The sequence below is a fragment of the Ochotona princeps genome, chromosome 28 (genome assembly GCF_030435755.1).
Source record: "Ochotona princeps isolate mOchPri1 chromosome 28, mOchPri1.hap1, whole genome shotgun sequence".
Taxonomy (NCBI): Eukaryota; Metazoa; Chordata; class Mammalia; order Lagomorpha; family Ochotonidae; genus Ochotona; species Ochotona princeps.
In genome coordinates this window covers 12116219-12135709 of record NC_080859.1, presented here as the reverse complement: position 1 = coordinate 12135709, position 19491 = coordinate 12116219, and the positions used below count along the sequence as shown (strand labels likewise).

The 19491-nt window shown below is 44.5% G+C and overlaps 1 protein-coding gene across 1 annotated transcript in view; it reads right to left on the bottom strand.

Annotated features, from left to right (window-relative positions):
* Positions 1 to 19275, bottom strand: part of CAST (calpastatin) — an 81444-nt gene extending 62169 nt beyond the window's left edge. The window contains exons 1-3 of the mRNA XM_058656420.1: positions 19138 to 19275; positions 10023 to 10085; positions 6976 to 7086 (exon numbers count right to left, since the gene is read on the bottom strand). Coding sequence (XP_058512403.1) covers positions 6976 to 7086; positions 10023 to 10085; positions 19138 to 19203 — 240 coding nt within the window. The 5' untranslated portion in view covers positions 19204 to 19275. The remainder of the gene's footprint in view (positions 1 to 6975; positions 7087 to 10022; positions 10086 to 19137) is intronic.
* Positions 19276 to 19491: the final 216 nt, after the last annotated feature.

Sequence of the window (19491 nt, the reverse complement as noted above, 5' to 3'; positions counted from 1 at the left end):
CTAGGATTCAATCAAAGGCCACCGTTATAGTCAATGGGCCTTGTCAGGTTCTATCAGAGCTGCCTCTGGAAGGGCATATTCTGATACTATTAGAATGACATGGTTGGAGTTGTGGCACAGTGTGTTAGGCCACTGCTTGCAACAATGGCAGGCCCACTGGAGTGTTGGTTAAAGTCCCAGCTGCTCTGCTTCCAATCCAACCCCCTGTTCATACACCTGGGAAGGCAGCTGATGAGAGCCCCAGTCCTTGGATCCCTGTCATTCATAGGGGAGACCCAGGTGGAGTTTCTGGCTCTTAGCTTCCACTTAGTCCAGACCTAGTTGTTGGAGACATTTGGGGGACACAGTGGATGGAGATGTCTCTCTCTCTCTCCTTTCTCATTCTGTCTTCCAAATAAATAAGTAAATAACTTTAAATTTTTTTTTAAAAAGGGAAATATATATGTGGTCTCTGCTGTAGGTCCCTGGCCCAGAACTCCTAAAACCTCTGTGATTTCCTGGCAACAGGGGTGGGAGGAGACTCTTCCATTCTCCTACTTAGTCTCTGAGCCTGGTTTCTGACCCAGATGTCTTAAATCCCTTGGAATTTTCCAGGTGACAGAAGCAGTTTGTGTCTTCAGGAGGCCAGACCTGGCGGGTTCCTGGGTGGGGGTGGGGATTAGGCTACAGCAAGACCGTGCCTGAGATCAGTGGCTTGGAGCTTTCAGCCCCACATTCCACCGTCTGCAGAAGGGAAAGCAGTACAATGTGGAGTTAATGACTGATCATGTCTGTTTGATAAGCAGAGTTGGAGAGCTTCCAGGCACACCCGACCCCCCCCCCCAAACATCCTAAACACACACATTCCATACAGAACTCTGGAAGTTTTGCCAAAGTCTGGTACCTGGGGTTGCCAGCCTGCAGGACTGATGTAGGCAGGGGTGCCTCAGTCTCTCTGGGATGGCCAGACAGAGCCTGGGTTCTGCAAGCCATGGCAGCCGAGTTTGCAGGACACCAGAGACCACCAGCTGCATATTCAAGGCCCAGGAGTATGGGGGCTGAATACCCTAAAGGAGCATCCGTCGGACCTATCACTGGAGCTCCCACAGGGCCAGGAGGAACACCTGTCCCACCAGGCAGACCCACCTGGAGACATTTTGTCAGCTCTGAACAAAAATCACTGCTCTGGCACTCCCAAACAGCTGAAAAGCAAATCTCAAAAGGATCAGATTGTCTCCAAGTAACTTAACTGTGTTCTAGAACCAAGCTAAAGAAATCTCAAAGAGAGGAGCTGGTGCTGTGGCACACCAGCTTAAGCTACTACTTGTAGTGCCAGCATCCCACATGGGCACCAATTCAAGTCCTGGCTACTCCACTTTCCATTCAGCTCCCTGTCAGTGTGTCTGGGGAAAGCACTGGAAGATTGCTCAAGTGTTCGGTCCCTGCAAGCCTCATGGGAGACTCAGAAGAAGCTCCTGGCTCCTAGCTTCTGACCAGCTCAGCTGCAGTACTAGCAGCCATTTGGGGAGTGAATCAGCAGATTGAAGATTTCTCTCTCTCTCCCCCTCTGTAACTCAGTCTTTCAAATGAATAAATACAACTTTTAAAAAATAGAACACTTAAATCAACAATAATAACCAACAAGTACCAAACAAAATAAAATCCAGACACTTAAGTAAAAAAATAGAAGGCATTCATAGACGGTGAAATATACAAGTTAATTCTCCACGTGAAAGGAAATAGCTCAAAAGCATGCTACTTCTGGTCTTGGAGAAGTATTCTGACTGCAACGAATCTGCACAGAACACAAATGTCACAGAACTATGTCTATGTATTGTACCAATGCTAATTTCCTAATTCTGATATTTTACTGCAGACATGTAAGAGTAACTGGAGGAAGTAGATGAAGATTCATGGAACCTCTGTATTCTATCTTTGTGACTTTCTGGGACTCTACAATTATTTCAACAAAAAAGTTATAGAAATATGTTAAGGAAAAAAACAAAGGACTCACACACACACACACACACACAATCTAAACCAAACTTCAACTGAAAAAATGGCTAGGATGAAAAATACAGAGGGCGGAATTCAAGTGAAACAGACAAAAGGGCAAGAAAAAACTATCTTAGTGAGCAGTGGGACCATGCGGCCTCCCAAAAAGAGGTTGAGAGATTGGAAGACAAAACAAAACATTTGGAGAAAAAAACCTAGTAAAATGTTTCCAATTTTAAGGAAAACTATAAACCTACCCATGTAAGAAGCCCAAGCAGTTTCCAGTAAAGGCTGGGCATAAAGAGACGGGCAGTTCGGGTTTTCAGGAGTGCATACTCCAAAGTCTTCCATGACGATGCAGGGGTGAGAGGCAGGATGAGGACAGCTTCTCCAGCCCTGGCCAAGAATGTGTACCTTTCCCTGCCATTAAGATGGCATGAAAATTGGTCACAGCACCTGATTTCTCCCAGTTCAGTGATTAAAGCTAAGGTAGGGGCGAATGAGTTCCCCTTTCCACTGAGAGAGAGAGCCCAGGAGCCCAGGAGCAGGCTGAGGAATCCTCTAGCTTGCAAACAAGGATCTATAGATTGGATGCTGTATCTCATGGATTTTCAAAAACATAATCACACAAGATTTTGCCTCTCAATGAGTGTCAAGTGGCAGGTCTTTGGCACAGCATCAAAATACCAATCAGAAAGCTTTGGCTCAACCCAAGGCAAGTATTTAGGGAGTCGACCAGTGGCTAGAAATCCTCTAGTGTGTGTGTGTGTGTGTGTGTGTGTGTGTGTGTGTGTGTGTCTGTTTCTCTCTCTAGTAATAACAAATAAGTAAATCAAAGCACAGGAAAATCATAAAAGCAAATCTATATGGAAACACTCAAGGTTCAGTCTGACAGCTGGCATGCTCAAATAATTGCTCAATCTTTTTTCAGAACTCTGTTGAGCTGGCTTCAGAAGTTATATTATTTGAACATCCTCAGTTGCAAAACAAATATTTAGTCTCTGAATGTAAATCTCAGTTATTTAAACTACCCACAGTGAGGGAACTGTATCAGGATAATTATGAGAAGGTTAGCAAACCAGAGAACACTGATTTTGACGAAAAGAAAATTGAAGGGAGGAGGTGAAACGGTTTTAAGCTCCGAAGACAAAAGTGGAAGAGCTTCAAGACAATTTGAACCATGGGAACACATCTGTCAATTTAACTCAATATTACGTTTACTATTTTTTTTCAGCCAGCAGGAACAAAAGCCAGTACCACAATACTGTTCACAGAAGCAAGTTTCATCCCCGGTACAAAGTGAAACTAAAATAGGGGTGTGGATAGATCACTTCAGCTCTCAGTTTCCGATAGAGAAATGATTTTTTTTTTTTCAAAATGGAACCACAGAGTTCAGATTTCAGAGAGATGTTTGTGGAATGTACCCCACTTAGCAGTCAGACCTTGACTTGCAAAAGGGAGTGCCCAGGGAGGCCAATGTTGCTGTGACTAACCAACCAGGCACTCACAGTCCTAATTACTAAGACAGGCTGATTTTTCAGATTCACTCCCACATCCTTTCCAGATAATGCTGTTCTTATTGGATACAGCTGAATTAAACAAGTCCATTGACTTATAAACAACCAGCTGAGAACAGATTCAAGAAATCTATGCCATGTGCAGCATTTCGGTCACACTGACAAACACTGACTTGCTTGTTGACCAACCTCTGGGCAGGCCTCTCAGAGCTCAACTAGTCCCTGACCTCCCCATCCCATATCTATGTTCACCTCTGCAATCTCTAGTTTCAGCAAGAATCGAGCTGGCTGACTTGAGCAGGGTCTCCACCCATGACATTTGATAGCTCTCCACTTCTGATCAGATTCCTCGTCCTCCGTCAAGCCCCAAGTTGTGTCACCGCAGTCTGCCAGCTGATCCACACTCCCTGCAAGATTTTCCACTTACTGCTCCTTCCCATCCATTGCATCCTACTCGTGGGATATCGATTCCTATTGCTTCTTATTGCATTTGAAGTTGAGCCAAGTCTCTCTGCTGCACTGCAACACCGCGCTGCCAGCATTGCTTGTACTGCTGACATTTCCAGATGGATGGAGCTGAGATGAGGGCATGGATTGGAGTTGGGGGTGCTGCCACCCTTGGGCTGCTCATGTGAGGTCGTCGGTGGCACTTGTTGCATCATGGTTACAGTTAGGAAGATACCAGGCAAGTGGAGGGTCTGCATAGATGAGGCTCATTCTGCTGTATGTGCTTGCATGTGGAGAACAGTGGATATACAGCATGCAGTTGAAATCAGCATTTATTTACACAAAAAGAGGTAAGTGTGCTCAAGAAACATTTGCTCCAGATACCTGGAAATAGCAGGCAGGCAGAGCTGTTTCATGCTGCCACTGCCGGTGCCAGAAGCCTGGCGGTGCGGTGTTGCAGTGCAGGTATCTCACATGGACACGAGGGTTCAAATTATGGCTGTTCCACTTCTGATCCATCTCCCTGCTAATGTGTCTGGGAAAGCAGCAGAGAATGGCCCAAGTCCAGGGACCCCTGCATCCTCATGGGAGACCCAGGAAAAACACCTGGTTCCTGCCTTTAGCTTGTCCCAGTCTCGACTGCTGTGGCCATTTGGGGCATGAACGAGCAGAGGGGACAGCTCTGTCTCTCCTTCTCTCTCTCTATGGAACTCTAACTTCCAAATAAACAAATAAGCTGTTAACAAAAGAAAATATCACAAACAAAGGAGGACATCGTTCTTATGCTTATCCTGAACATGGAAAGAGATAATAGAGCTCAAAAAGTCCATGACAGCACAAATTTTAGGAGAACATGCATCCTTAGGCAGGAAACAAGTGGTTAGTTCCCTGAAGCCTGAGTCCGTGGTGACAAACAGAGATGGAAAAATAGCAGTGAGACTAAAAAAGTAGTCAGGTTAAAAAAAAAAAATTGAACCTGTACTGGAAGTTTCAAGAACAGAGCTGAGAAATAAGTTAGGTGCTCCATAGAGCTAACTAGGATGCAGATTAACTACCACTTCCCTCACAGCATGACATGGTGGCTGAAGACCCAAGAGAGATGCGCAAGGCTTAAAGAAACAGACATTCCAGGAAAAAACAGTAAGAAGAAATACAGGGCTAGGCACATCTCGGCATGCTTTTGAACTGTAGAAACAAGAGGGGAAATATCTGACAAGCACCGAGGCAAGAAAAAGTCATTTCCTTAAAATAAATCCAAAGTGGGCTGTTTCTGACAGCTTCCTTGTCACCCAAAAAAGCCAGGTAACCAGGGAGCTACAGGTACGGAATGTTGAGGGAACAGAACTGTGACCCCGGAATGTACAAGCTTGTGTTGACTGGTTTTCTCATGTGTGTGAGGCCAAGAATGACACAGCTTATGTTCACAGACTCTGAAATCACTTTCCCTAAAGACATTATCTTTTTTAAAAATACACAACAGGAACAACAAATAACAAATTAGAGCTTAAGAATGAGAATGAGGCAACCTCCATCCAAGAGAATTCTAGAACTTTCCAAACTTTCATAGCTGGGATAGCCATATGCCAGGCTCTCCCGTTGGATTCCTAGTTGGCCCCTGGAGGCTGGCTCTCCAGGTGAGGCTCCCACACAAAGCTCCTCAGCCTTGACCATTTCTTGGCATCAGGATACGAACGTGAGGAGCCGGAGTCAGATCCTCTTAATGAACACGCCCCACATTTGATTCACAGTCCCTGCAAGCTGTGTTCGCTGCAGTAACTCTCCCGGGGCTGCAGGTGATGGTTAAGTCACCTGCTAGAGGGAACACTGTTCCACACAACTCGCCCAGCCGGGAGCTTCCTCCTCCAACGCAGAGTTCAGCCCACTGGCCAGATTCAATGTCACACTAATGTCAAGGTACTAGCATGATCATCTTGTACACATCCAAAAGTCACGCATTCTGTTAGTATCCTGAACTGGTATTCCCGATCCACTGCTGATTCTGGCTTCTTGCTAAAGCAGCCAGGGAGGCAACGGTGACGGCTCAGGTGGTTGGTCCCTGATGCCAGCTTGGGCTCCACTCAGGGGCCATTGTGGGAATCAGGGGAATGAACCAGGAGATACGAGTCTCTCTCTTTCCTCCTCCCTTCCTCCTCCCACTTCCCTTCTGCCTTCACTTCCTCCCTTCTCCACTTCTCCCTCTCAAATAAAAGAACGAGAGGGGGTGTAATATAAACGAATGGAAAATTTAAAAAGACTTGCAGTTTTAAAAGATAGTCATATATATATATATATATATATATATATATATATATATATATATATATATATATTTATATACCTAATAAATTTGAAGCTTTTAAAATTAGTTCTATGAGATCACACCTATCTTACAACTATGCTTGAAATTCTAATTTGTAGGAAGTTACAGAAATATGTTGCTTAAAGAATAACACTCCCTCAGAGTGGCCAAATGTGTTCGTCAAATACCTGAAATAGATTTGATTGCATGCTTGGAGAGACCTCTTGGTTTCCATGTATTTAAAGATGCTGAGGTTAAATGCTTCCATTTTTCTTTTTCCTGTTTTCTACCTATTTTATCTTTGACTTGCTTGCCCATGGAATTTTCTGTCTTAAAATTCCTCTACATCTCACAACGACTTGACAAATTCGTAGTGATGGTATAAGCATTTAGCATCAGGAAGGAGATGCTGCATGAACAGCCCGCTTTGGGGACACATCTTCACTCCCCAGTCACCCACTCCCATGATTGTGCACCCTAGACATGCCAGATAGATAAACAGCACAGAATTTGGTGAGATGGCGGTGCTCTCCGCACCTCTTCCAGCTTGATTGGTACCCGATTCATGAATCATCCTTTGCTCAAATAAGCTCTGCTGAATCTGCTTTTGTTCCAAAGTCGTGATTTAAGCCACATAAAACACCTCTATGCCTATTTTGCTTGTGTTGATTGGGGGGGAAAAGCAAAGTAAGAAGGCAGGGGTTGTAAATCGGAATAGCTCATGAAATATTGTCTAACCTCAAGACTGTAAAATCCTCTCTTCTTCCTTTTGAAGTAGGAGGTCAGCCTTTCAGGTTCAAGACCAAAAGACAGTCTGCCTCTTTGGACATAGAGATCTTGAGTCCGGCCCTGGGGATTCGTAACAGAGCTATTGAGTTGTGTGTTTCCAGTCTGTTGCCCAGGGGAGTTGAGGAGCTTCATAATCCAAGTAATAGAAAAGATTTAACTCTGTGCTAACAAGACTGCCTAAACTAAATCAACTATTACAAGAGGTAATAGGGAAGCCTGCAAGTTACCACACAATGCACCAGAACTGACTAGCTAAGGACAGTTTACTCCCACTGACAACATTAGAAGACAATAATTTAGTTTGTGTGTAAATAACTTCGTCTTGATCAATACTAAAAGAGAATAACAATCAAATACATTATTTCCTGATCAAGAGAATGAAGCAACATCATAGTTTTCAACCAAGAAGCATTCACCATTTACCTAAGTAAATAACCTGATAACTTCTCTATAAGTAACAGTTAAAGGAACTGAATGATACTTAGGCAGATTTTCTTGCAGGTAAAAGAGGGGAAAAATGTTGTTCATGTGGAGATGTATTTGTAAATAATTCAACCAAGGAGCCGACACTGTGAGGCAGTGGGTTGAGCCCCTGCTTGCCATGCAGGCATCACGTATCAGGGCACCAGTTTGAGTCTTGGCTACTCTGCTTCTGATCCAGCTGCCTGTTAATGTGCCCGAGAAGGCAGTAGATGCTCTCAAGTACTTAGGCCCCTGCTACCCATACAGGAGACTTAAACTGAGTTCTAAACTCTTGTCTTAGCTTGGCCCAGCCCCAACTGTCATGGTCATTTGGGGGATCCAGTAGATGGAAGACAGTTTGCTTTCTTCCTTCCTTCCTTTTTTTTCCTTCCTTTTTCTTTCTTTCTCTTCCTTCCTTCCTTTTTTTTTTTTAATATACAGAGAGGAGGAAAGACAGAGAGAAAGATCTTCCATCTGTTGATTCACTCCCCAACCGGCCACAACAGCCAGAACTGTGCCAATCTGAAGCCAGGAGCCCACTGCCTCTTCCACATCTCCCACGCAAGTGCAGGGTCCCAAAGCTTTGGGCTGTCCTCAACTGCTTTCCCAGACCACACACAGGGAGCTGGATGGGAAACAGGGCTCCCGGGTTTAGAACCGTGCCCATAAGAGATTGCAGGCATTTAAAGTGAGGACTTAGCCGCTAGGCTACCACGCTGGGTGGACACCCTCCCTTCCTTCCTTCCTCCCTCCCTTCCTCCATTCTTCCCTCCCTCCCTCCGTCCCTCCCTCTCTGCCACTATTTCTCTCTTTCAAATAAATTTAAAAACCTTAAAACTAGAGGCTAGTGTGATGGCTCAATTGACTAATCCTCTGCCTACAAGTGCCTACATCCTATATGGATGCCGGTTTGTGTTCCAGCTGCTCCACTTCCCATCCAGCTCCCTGCTTGCGGTCTGGGAAAGCAGCAGAGGACAGCCCAAAGCCTTAGACCCTGCACCTGCATGGGAGACCCAGAGGAGGATCCTGGCTCCTGCCTTTGGGTGGGTTCAGCTCCAGCCATTGCAGCCATTTGGGGAGAGAAACAGCAGATGGAAGATCTTTCTCTCTCTCTCTCCTTCTCTCTGCAAATCTGCTTTCTCCATAAAAATAAACATTTAAGAAAAAAACTAAAACTTCCAAAATAATTTAATCAAGATATTGGCTGAAATTTTAATGCAAGTTTATTTTTGCTTTTTATTGTGAAAGAAGCTTTTGTCTTCCATAAATAAAAAATCACTATAAAGCTGATTAGAAAGAAAAATTATATTATACCTTTATGAGTTTTGGCAAAGGAAAGAATGAATATATAACAACTATTAGTCATAATATTCTCCTGACACAGTAAATATTATAAAACAGTGAAAGAGGAACCAAATTTCCAAAATAAACTGCTTAATATCGGTAACACAGAGGAACAATAAAATGATCATTTCAGAATTTCTACATTTCTATTTACCTTTCTAGAATTGACTGAATTTAACTTAGAAGTCAGTATTGATGCCTTTCTATTCAAAGATGACGACTCTCCCTACTGAGTCTTAGTACATATAAGGGAATAAATGGAGGCAAATGCAATACCCTTTTGGAGCAGAGAAGGTAGGACCTTTATTGGGTGTAGTGGGCCGAGCTGTTGAGCGCAATACCAGTATCCCACGTGGGCACTCGTTCAAGCCCTGGCTACTCCACTTCTCATCCAGCTCCCTGTTAAAGCCCCTGGGAAAGCCGCCAAGTTGGCCTTAGTGCTTGGGCCCCTGCTACCCATACAGGAGACCAGCATACAGTCCCAGGATCCTGGCTCTGACTTGACCAGCTGTGGCTGCTATGGTCACAGGGGGATGACCCATGCAAATGGAGTATCACTTTGTCTTTCCTCCTATCTCAGTAACTCTGCCTTTTGATTAAATAAATAAAACTTAAAAAAAATGTAAACAGCAGATCTTTCACAGGATTCTCCCTTAAAGACACAGGTGAAGACAGAAAGTCACAGGAATCCATTTCAACATAGAGGGAGATTTGTTTTTTGGTGTTTTTTTTTTTTTTACAGAATTGATGCCAAAATAGTTCCTGTCTTCTTTTTGTTTATGGAATCATGAATGGCTGGTTAATCTAGGCCAGCACTGTCCTTTCCTGGTGTGTTCACATGAAAAAGGAAAGTCTAGAGCAGCTCTTGCTTTTCCTTCTACACCTGTCATGTTCACCAAAAGAGCCACTAAGAATCACACAACTTTATGGGCAAAACATACACAAAACAAAACAACAAAACAATAACAGCAATAACAAAAACCTTGAGGATTTTCCTAAAGATTGCTTCTATATGAACATTTTATCCATTATTCAATAGTTTTCACTTACGTTCTTAAAGCAACTCTTATTGAAAACTAAATTTCCTAATTCCAGTAACAGCACTTGCCTGCATTGTTACTTCATATGTCACAAAAGAATCCACAGTTTGAAAGTAAAAGAAAATGAAGACCCAGTGTTGGGGGGATTACCTCATCGGATCCTTTCTTTTCTCCTGGTTTAGAAGACGATCCACTGGCTTTCTCATTAACATGCTGTAAGAATGGTTAAAAAAAAAAAGATAATGCTTTAATAGAGGATTCGGGATAATAGTGATTTTAATCCGAAAGGATAATTGCACAGACTTTGAAAACAAGAGTCCCTTTCATTTTCCCCTGATAACCCTGGTAGTTCTGCATCCCAGCGAGTGAGGTTGAAAAATGCAGGGGCACCACAGACATTCATTAGGGATGCAGAAACTCAGTCTGTAATTAGCCAGATCCAGAGCTGATGGTGATGCCATGGCGGCAGCTCATCTCCCACCAAATGCCTCATGGGACTGCACAGCACCAATCACCAGCACAGGAGGTGTCTGGTTTGCCGTGGAGATCAGATCTCTGAGACCATGCGTGTCTGAAGTTAGGCTTAAGCCTTGACTCAGCGTGAACTCAAGGATTCTCCCCAACCTTCCAAGGCACCATTGCTTCTGATGGCTCTGGGAGCTTCCCAGAGGTCTTCCAGCAGAATATTCACCAAGGCCGAAAGATAGGGGGCAAGGCCAGGCCTGCAACTTCTATTCATCATGACTATAAGATGTCATCATATCTAGAAGCCAAATGTCTTTAAAATGCTGGATGAATGTCATGGAGGATGAATACCAGTATTTTTATGTGGCACATGAAAGTTTTAAGAAGCACCCATGCTTTTTTGTCTTAGTGACAAAACAAAATTTTAACAAGTAGGCTTGGGTAGGCATTGGGTTGGAGCACTTAGAGTACAGCACTCCTTACTGCACTGCCTGGGATCAAGTCACAGCTCCACTTGTGATCCTGCTTCCTGTTGATGCACATCCCGAGAAGTAACAGGTGCTGTCCCATGTATCTGAGTCCCTGCCCATGTGGGAAATCTGGTTTGAGTGCTAGGCTCCTGGATTGAGCCTTTCCCAGCCTCTGCAATGCGTATTTAGGGAATAAACCCAGCACATGGAAGATCTCTTTTTCCTTGGATCTTTCTGTCACTCTTAAAATAAATAATCCTTTAAGATAAGTCCTAAAGTTTACTGAATTTCTTTGAGAAATAAAAAATGCATATGTTCCTGGAAAGGAAGTACAAATAATCATTTTATTTGTTTCACACTGTGGGAAGTATCACAAGGTAAGAAAATAGAGGATCATTAATGGTTTCTTCCTGTTTGCCCTCAGTGAAACCAAAGAATAAAATGCTATTATGTTCCCTATTGCAGAATTACAAACTAGAACTGTAGGACAATGAAGGTACTTGAGTTGGGAAAAGTAATAACAATATTCTTACTAGTAATGACAATCATTTATGCTGTCTATAGTTTTGCAAGAAACTTTCATATAGATCAGTCTTATTTAATACAAAAAAGTAAAGCATAAGGTTATATGAACGAGGAAATCAAGAATGACTGTGATTGATGCATTTTACAATAACATAAAACTAGTAAATGAAATTCTTTAAGTTAAAGTTCGTGGCTTCCTGCTGTACCCTGCTAAATGGGATTAGGTAATATCGCATCATATGAGCAGAGATATTAGCTCAAAGAATAAAATAGCCAAGAACAGCAGGACCTGTGGTTGACATTTCCTTAACTGTTCTTTGAATCAGTCAATCTTTTTTCAGGAGGATCAAGTTCTCCAACAGAAGCATTCTCCTGGTGGAGCCCACCCAGGGTACTGCCACTTGGTGCAGGAAGTTCCCTACCCGCCTTATTCTACTTATTGCAGTCAAAGGTTGGTTTGTCCTGTGGTTGAGGGCAATTAGCATTGAGAAGTAACCAGTAACCTCCTGAATCTAATCAGGAGGCATTTTTAGTAACTGGCTTACTGAAAGAAAACCAACGCCAGTCAATTGCAAGTGGCCAGCCAAGCAACTGGTGACATAGCTAAGGACCAACATCAAACCATCCCCAAGAAGGGCAAACGCCCAGCTGTAACTGGTTGTCTCTTCCACATTTACCCCACAAAAGCTCAGGGCATGTGCTGTGGGATCACAGCTCTCCCAACCTCTTCTGGCATTGAATGCTGTCCAGATGCTGAGTTGTGCTTTGTGCAAATAAATGCTGTTAAGTGAACTTTGTCTAGCTTTTTTTCTTCTAACATCTCTCAGTGACTCATTTGATACTTGCAAATAGTATTTGATGAGGACAGGTCTTCAAAGACAGAGATTTATCTAACCTGTCTCTGTCCGGAACTGGTAACTCTGCAACCATGATATCCCACTCATTTACTACCTGCAATTCTATATTTTTTTTCAGAAAGGAGATAGCAGTACAGCCACTGAGAGCCTAAGGTCAGCCCAGGTGATCATGTGCTTCTGAAATTAGAGAAGAAAAAGAAAAAGCAGGGAGGCAGGCTTTGGGCATAACAGCTAAGACATCACTTTGGATGCCCACAACTCCTATTCAGCGTCCGGGTTGGAGTGCCTGGTCTACTCCAGCTCCCCTGCTAATGGGCACCCTGCGAGGCAGCAGGTGATGACTCAAGTGATTGGGTCCCTGGTGCCCACCTGGGAGACCCAGATGGCATTCTAGTCTTTGGCTTGGTCCAACTCTGGTTGTTACAGTGATTTAGAAAGTGAACCAGCAGAAGAAAGGTCTCTTTCTCTGCCTTTCAAATAAATAATTTTCTTTTAGGAAGACACAGAAACACTTTAAACTGTGGCGATGATGGCACCATCCTGTGAACATATTAAATTTATATTACAGTGTATGCTTTAATGGGTGAATTGTACAGTGTGACACCTGGATACAGTGTTGTTATCTTTAAACTAGAGGTTATTTGAAAACTTGGAAATTTTCCTTCTTTACCTGAGAGATAAGGTTAGAGACATCAATATTTGCAGGCCTGGGAGAGCTAAAGTAAAGCAAAGAAACAGTGAAATACTGTCTTGCATGCCTCCTCCCCTGGACTTCCTAGCGCACATGCTCATTGTGCCATCACCATCACACACGCTGGGGAAGCCTGGCGGGCAGTGAGTCCCACCTGCAGGACAGGCCTCAGGCAGCTGGGCAGCTTTTGCAAAGCCTCCTGCCAGATTTAGGTGAAATTTTTCCAAAAGAGTGGGGCCTGGGTATGCATGTATCTGGAATCCCTGGCTGATGCTCTTGTGAGGCCAGGATTGGGAACCACTAGTTCTGAAAGACTTGTGCACACTATGATGGTAGAAGTCTACTGCTCAGTCCACCCTGAGTTGGCACCAAGAGGGGAGGGTCCCAGGGTGTGGCAGACTGGTCCAGCTCTGGGCTTCTGCTGGACCAAGTGGAGGAGCCTAGTGCCCTGTGCTCTTGCCAGCATTTCCTAACCAATTCCAAGCCTTACTCGACTACTAAGGTATCCTCTCTTCATGTCTGCACACCAGTCTATACTTCCTTAGTAAAGCAAATTGATATCCCGTTGAACACCTCCCTCCCTGACTGCTTCAGACACCTATATCCTGCCTTCCAACAAGATGGTCAATTCTATCCTTTGTTTGTTTGTTCTGCTATACACCAGCCAGGACTGTGACTTATCTTCACTGAATAATCACATTTCCACAAGTTCCTGAACACTCCCTGGGAAGAAACGCCGATTCCTTTCAGCTCAGTAAGCTAGGTAAAGGAGCAAGAGGCCGAGAAAATACCTGGAAGCAGTAAGAGACAATGAGCATTTATTAGAATATTAGTATTCTCTGCAAAACACCCTAAAAGCTATCCTCCTCGCAAAAACACTATTACTCTGAGCACATGCACAAAGACCAAACTGGCATTGCTCCATAGGTCTGCAGGGTGCAGATTTCAATGCCTTCCAGGCATTGCTTGCCCTCCACCTGCATTACTGGCGTTGTGGGAGTTCTTCCTGGCTGCACAGCTCTTCGTGGGTGGCAGCAAGCTGGGTTTGGTCAATAGGAGGCAATCACTGGAGGCTGGAGGTGGTAGGTCCACAGTCTAGTACATTTAGGAATATGATCAGGAAGGGGCAGCAGACAGTTTAAACATGCTGACTCCAATGTCCCATCCCCTATCATGGTGCCTAGCTTTCCATCCTGGCTCTACTTCGATTCCAGCTTCCAGCTGGGAACCGTAGGAAGCAGCAGGTGCCAGAGAGAAGACCCAGCCAGAGCTAATCCACCAAATTTGGGAGCCCTCTTTTTGTCTCTGCCTTTCAAAATAAGTATAACAGAGTAGGAAAAGTAAGATTGAAGATTTAGAAGAAATGCAGTACTCCATTCCCCCGTTCTCTGGCATCAGTCTGATGTGGTGAGTTATAAGACAGGGAAAGAAATGTGGGGAGTAAGCAAAGGTTGAAGCATTTCATTTTTCAAAGTCCATCAACACAAGAATCTGGTTTTGACTTTCCTTATAGTACAAAGGAGCCAGGTTTTCACTTAGCTCAATGTCTAGCCTACAACTGTGTATCTTATTGGTCTCCCACATCCATATTATGCCCTAAACTATACAGGAGATATGGAATTCATTTCCTCAACATTCTACACCACATTTACTACAGGAGGAACACTTTAATTTGCAATTGACATGCTTCAAAATTCTTTGGAAGGGTGTGTGTTGGTGGAGGTGGGGTTTAGATAGATAAGACAAGCTTGGCACAATGTTGATAATATAGTGACAGTTGACTGGTGACTGGGTAGCACATTATATTCTTTTCTTCTCTGTTTATTTAAATATTTCCTGCCAAAAAAGTTTTGAAAAGTTTAGGATCCTTTTACCTGAAGGGTACAGGTCTTCTTAGTATCACACAATAGTGCTTTCAGTTTTAATACAGAACATCCTGTAGCCAGCATTGGGGACACCTGAACCCCATATCCAAGAACCTGTTTAAGTCCCAGTTTCTCAGATCTGGCTTCCCACTCCAGCACCTGGGAAGCATCAATGGTTTAAGTATTGGGTCCCTTTCCACACATTCTTCTGTCAGTCTGCCTTTGCAGAAAAAAAAAAAAAAAAAAAAGTCTATTTGGAACTGTCTGGTATCCATTGAGACAGTCTATTCATAACTAACTCACCTTGGAATTGTAAATGACCACCCACTGTTTCCAGCCCCAGAGAGCTACAATCATTCTCTAAAAAGCACTTGTAGAATATAATTAACTTGCTGGGAAATGTCAAAACTGATTAGAGGAAAATAGCCTCAGATGCATCCTTGTCTCAATGGCTTGTATGCAATGGAAAACAAGCGAATTCCTGTGACAGCAACTGAGAGAGCACAGCCGTGTGTCTCCACCACTGTGGAGTCTATGTGCTTTTGGCAGACCCACAGCAGCCCTGGAAGGCTGGCCTGCCACACCTCATTGCAGGCTGGTTGTCATGATGGAACCTCCCAAATGACTGAACTCCTTGATCACATCATCACTGGGTCATGCATCTAATTAGGCTAAGAAACACCTCTAATTAACATGTACTGATAGAATCAGTCAGTGATTCAGGAATGGGAGCGCTGGTGCTGGAAGCCACACTCCTCTTCAGCACTTGATCACTGGGATGCCCTTTAGTATTCTTCAAGTCCAACTTTTATAAAGTTACATGGTTCCTCCTACTGTAAACACACATTAACTTAGAAGGAGAGACAGACAATGCTGGCAACTACATCACAGTGTTTCACAGACCAGCTGTGTAGGTGGCATGCTCTGAAAGACACACACCCTAGGAGTATTTCTTACATTCCTTCAGTTGGCCTACATTTGAGCAGGTAGGTCACTTACAACCTTTTGCAGTATTTTAAATTTTTGCAGATTTCTAAAGAAATCTGAACTACAGAATTTCCAGAAGTGTTCTGCTCAGTGGCTCCTGGGTGTCCACTTGGGATTGGTTCCAGAATCCTCATGGGTATCCAACTTTGCAGATGCTGAGGCACCTGTTATAAGGGGATGTGTATTTGCACATAGCCTACTCACATCTTATCCTATACACTTTAAATCATCTCTAGTCGACTTATCATACCTAATACATGCTAAGTGCTGTATAATACTTGTTGCAATGTACTGTTTACAGAATAGTAACAAGGAAAATAGAACATGTATATCCAGGCACAGTATTCCAAGTATTTTTGATTGGCAGGTGGTTGACTGTAGACACGGACACCATGGATATGAAAAGCCAAGGGGATACTGCTCTGTAGACATATCTACACACACATGCGCACCACCACACAAATCTCCATCTATGTGTGACACATGCATACACTCAGGCATGATTTATAGGAACTGTATAACATACATGTAACATATCCAATGCACACAGACATATCCTACATATTTCACTACGTATGTGTTATAAACTGGGACTTTAGAGGATTTATGGGTGGTCTTTAGTGAAATCTCCGAACTTTATGAAATCAGCTAAGAAACTGCCTTTATATACATGTGTGTATTTTTGTGTGTGAGAAAATAACCCATGACTTTCATTCAATTTTAAGTATGGTCTATTCTCAACTCACTTTTTTTCTTAAGTTTAGGAATCCATGGTTAGTTCAGAGTTATCTGTCTAATCCCTATTCACTGATCAACTGTGATTACTGAACACTTGAAATGTGATAAGTAGAAATTAAGATGTGCAAGAAATATAAAGTGCATATTAAATTCTGAAGATTTAATACAAGAATGTGAATGGAAAATATTTCAATGGTTTGTACACATGTTGAAATAATATCTGGGATATTGTATATCTTATAAGTAGCACAATAAAATAATTAGAATTCATTTCACTTCCTTTGTTTTGCTTTTGTTAATGTGGTTTCTAGAAATGGTCAATTATGTCCAAAATTGTAAAACACATACAAGCACATTTCAAAAAGTTTGTGAAAATTAAGTTTAGGCTCTTTACAGTTATTATATTTATAATATCATAATATATATTTACTTAGCCCACTGGGATGCCTGCATTTAGTACTGGAATGCGATTTGAGTCTTGGCTCTGCTCCCAATTTCAGATTCCTTCTAATGTCTACCTTGGTAGGCAGCAGTGATGGCTCGAGCAGTTGGGTGTCTGCTCTCAGTGTTCCTAACTGCTGGGCGCAGCCTTGTCCAGAGCTACCTGTGGCAGGCATCTGGGGAGTGAACCAGGACACGCGAGACTGCTGGCCGTCATCGTTTCTCTGCTTTTCAAACACATGCAAACAAATACTTCACAATTTGAAACCAGTGCGTATAAGGAGTCCTCAGTAAGTCCGTGGAACCTGAGTATTTTTAAAATTTTATGTACCAAAATAGACATAGGTTTTAACCCCACTTCCCCATTATCTTTCTGAAGTTCCTCTGTTCGCAGCTCACACTACGCTCACAATTCTACTGGTCGGGAAAGGTAAAATTTGACACAAACCACACTCTCGAATCTAGGAGGTTGTTGCCAGCATAGGGCTTGCCTGACAGTTCCAAAAATTGGGTTCTGAGAGCTGTTTTGTTTTGTTTTGTTTTTTAAACAAAAATGCCAGAGGATGCCTAACCACAACAGTATTAAAGGCACAGATTTCAATCATTGCCCTCCAGGTAGCACAGCAGTTTTCTTCAGAGGATCCTGCGCTGGGGAGGGTAAGTCAGCTCTCAACTATGATCTACTGCCATCCGTATTTGCAGACCATTCAAATGGGGCCTTGTGATAAGACCTTAGGACAAGAGTGACTCAAAGCAAACTTCTGCTCTTAGCACATCTATAAAACACTATCTTCAGAAATGCAATTGGAAACATTTAGCAAAAAGTGACACAGGAGTTGACAGCCATTAAAGTAGATGCAAAAAATCCTCAAAAAAAAAAAAAAAAAAAAAACCCAGATGCAACAGAAGCTTGACGTATGATTCCAGCTAGTCCTCACCAACCTTTATGGCATGCATCTAGCCTGTAGTTTACCAAAAAAAAGTTCTCACTGTAAATCAAATGCACATCAATCTTGGCACTCTTTGCAGCAATCAAACCTCTGAACATATTTTTTGAAAGCAATCTAACGATAAACCTTGCTACCTGCTTCCAAAACTGCAAGTCCTAGCTTGATTGGCTATCACGCCTTGTTGGTACGGCACTGAACAAACAGCATGTATTAATCTCCTATCCAAAGTGGTATCCCCTCTCTGCCCCATCCTGCTCCTTGCGTCTTTCTTGCTCCCGTCCCGGTGGCCTTGCATCCTCAGTATTTGAGAGTACACACACGTACACACACACACACACACACACACACACACACACACACACACACGACGGAACCTCCTTCCTCTAAAACTTCTGAAGCTCCACTTGGGAATAAAAACAAGAAACCCCAGTTGCAAACTCTAGCGCCCCCCCTTCGAGTTCATCCAGAAATCTGCATTTGTGACCGGCACAGCTACTCCACTCCACAGGAGAATGCAGATCCCACAAGGGAGCCTGCAGACCCCAGAAGAAGGATACCTGTCCCCCACCCACCCCATCCTCACCCGCAGCCTAGAATAGCATGGCCACTCCAGCAGCATTCCCTTCCCGATCCTGCCCCTATTTACCGTCTGGTACCACCAGCTTGCGAACGCCATGGCGGCAACCGGCGGGGTCAGCAGGGAGCCCTGGGAAGCTGGGAGTGAAGCTGAGCTCCAGGCTCACACTGCGCCTGGCGGGGGCGCGGCTGGCGCGGGACTCCTCTGGCTCCCCAAAGCCACCAGGTGGGCGGGCACCTTTGGGGTGTGACCCTGTGGGTCCCCGCCCCTGCCGAGCCCCGCCTCTGTCACCACCCATCAATCAGAGTGGGCCTGAGAAGTGTCAAATCTAGAGAGCAGCCACGCCCTGCGGCCCTACTGCGCACTGAAGATCGGAGCCCGAATCTCGGGGCGCAACCCCACTTTGGGGAGATCCTGATAATTTCATCCCACGCCCCCCCCGCGCCTCGGCGCCCTCCCTGACGTCACTCCTGGCTCTCCAACCAACTTTTCTCCCCGTGATCCTACTCCAAACACCTTGCCTGTGCCACGCCCAGCGCACTTGTTCCCTAACCTAGAGTCCTCAGTCTTCTCCTGCCACCTGCCCTGAGGCGGGCGCCCAGCCTGGAGCTCTATCGGACGTCCCAGGGAAGACAGGCCCTGCGCGGGACGGGGCCTTCAGGAAGGGGCCTTTCTCCCTCCTTTGCGGGAGTCACTCACCTCCTGCGTGTGCCTGGCACGCCGGGGTCTCGGAGAGGCAGCAGGTTTTTGGCCCGGCTGGGACATGCTGAAGCTGCGATGTTGCCTCCGGGAAGGCTTGGCTGAGACTGGCCGAGGGCAGGGCTAGGAGCACCGAGGGCAGGGCAAGCGGCTGAGGGCGCGGCAGGCGCGGCCGTGAGGCAGCTTTTCCTACCCAGCCGCAGCTGCTCCAGGGCCCCCCTTCGCCCTGCTGGGAACCTCCCCTTCCTGCACCGTACGGGCAGGGGGCCCCAGCCGCAGCTGTCCGGGCTCGCAGCAACTCGCCCCTCTTTTCAGCTGACCAGCACAGGTCTGGTGTTGGAGGGTGCTGGGGAG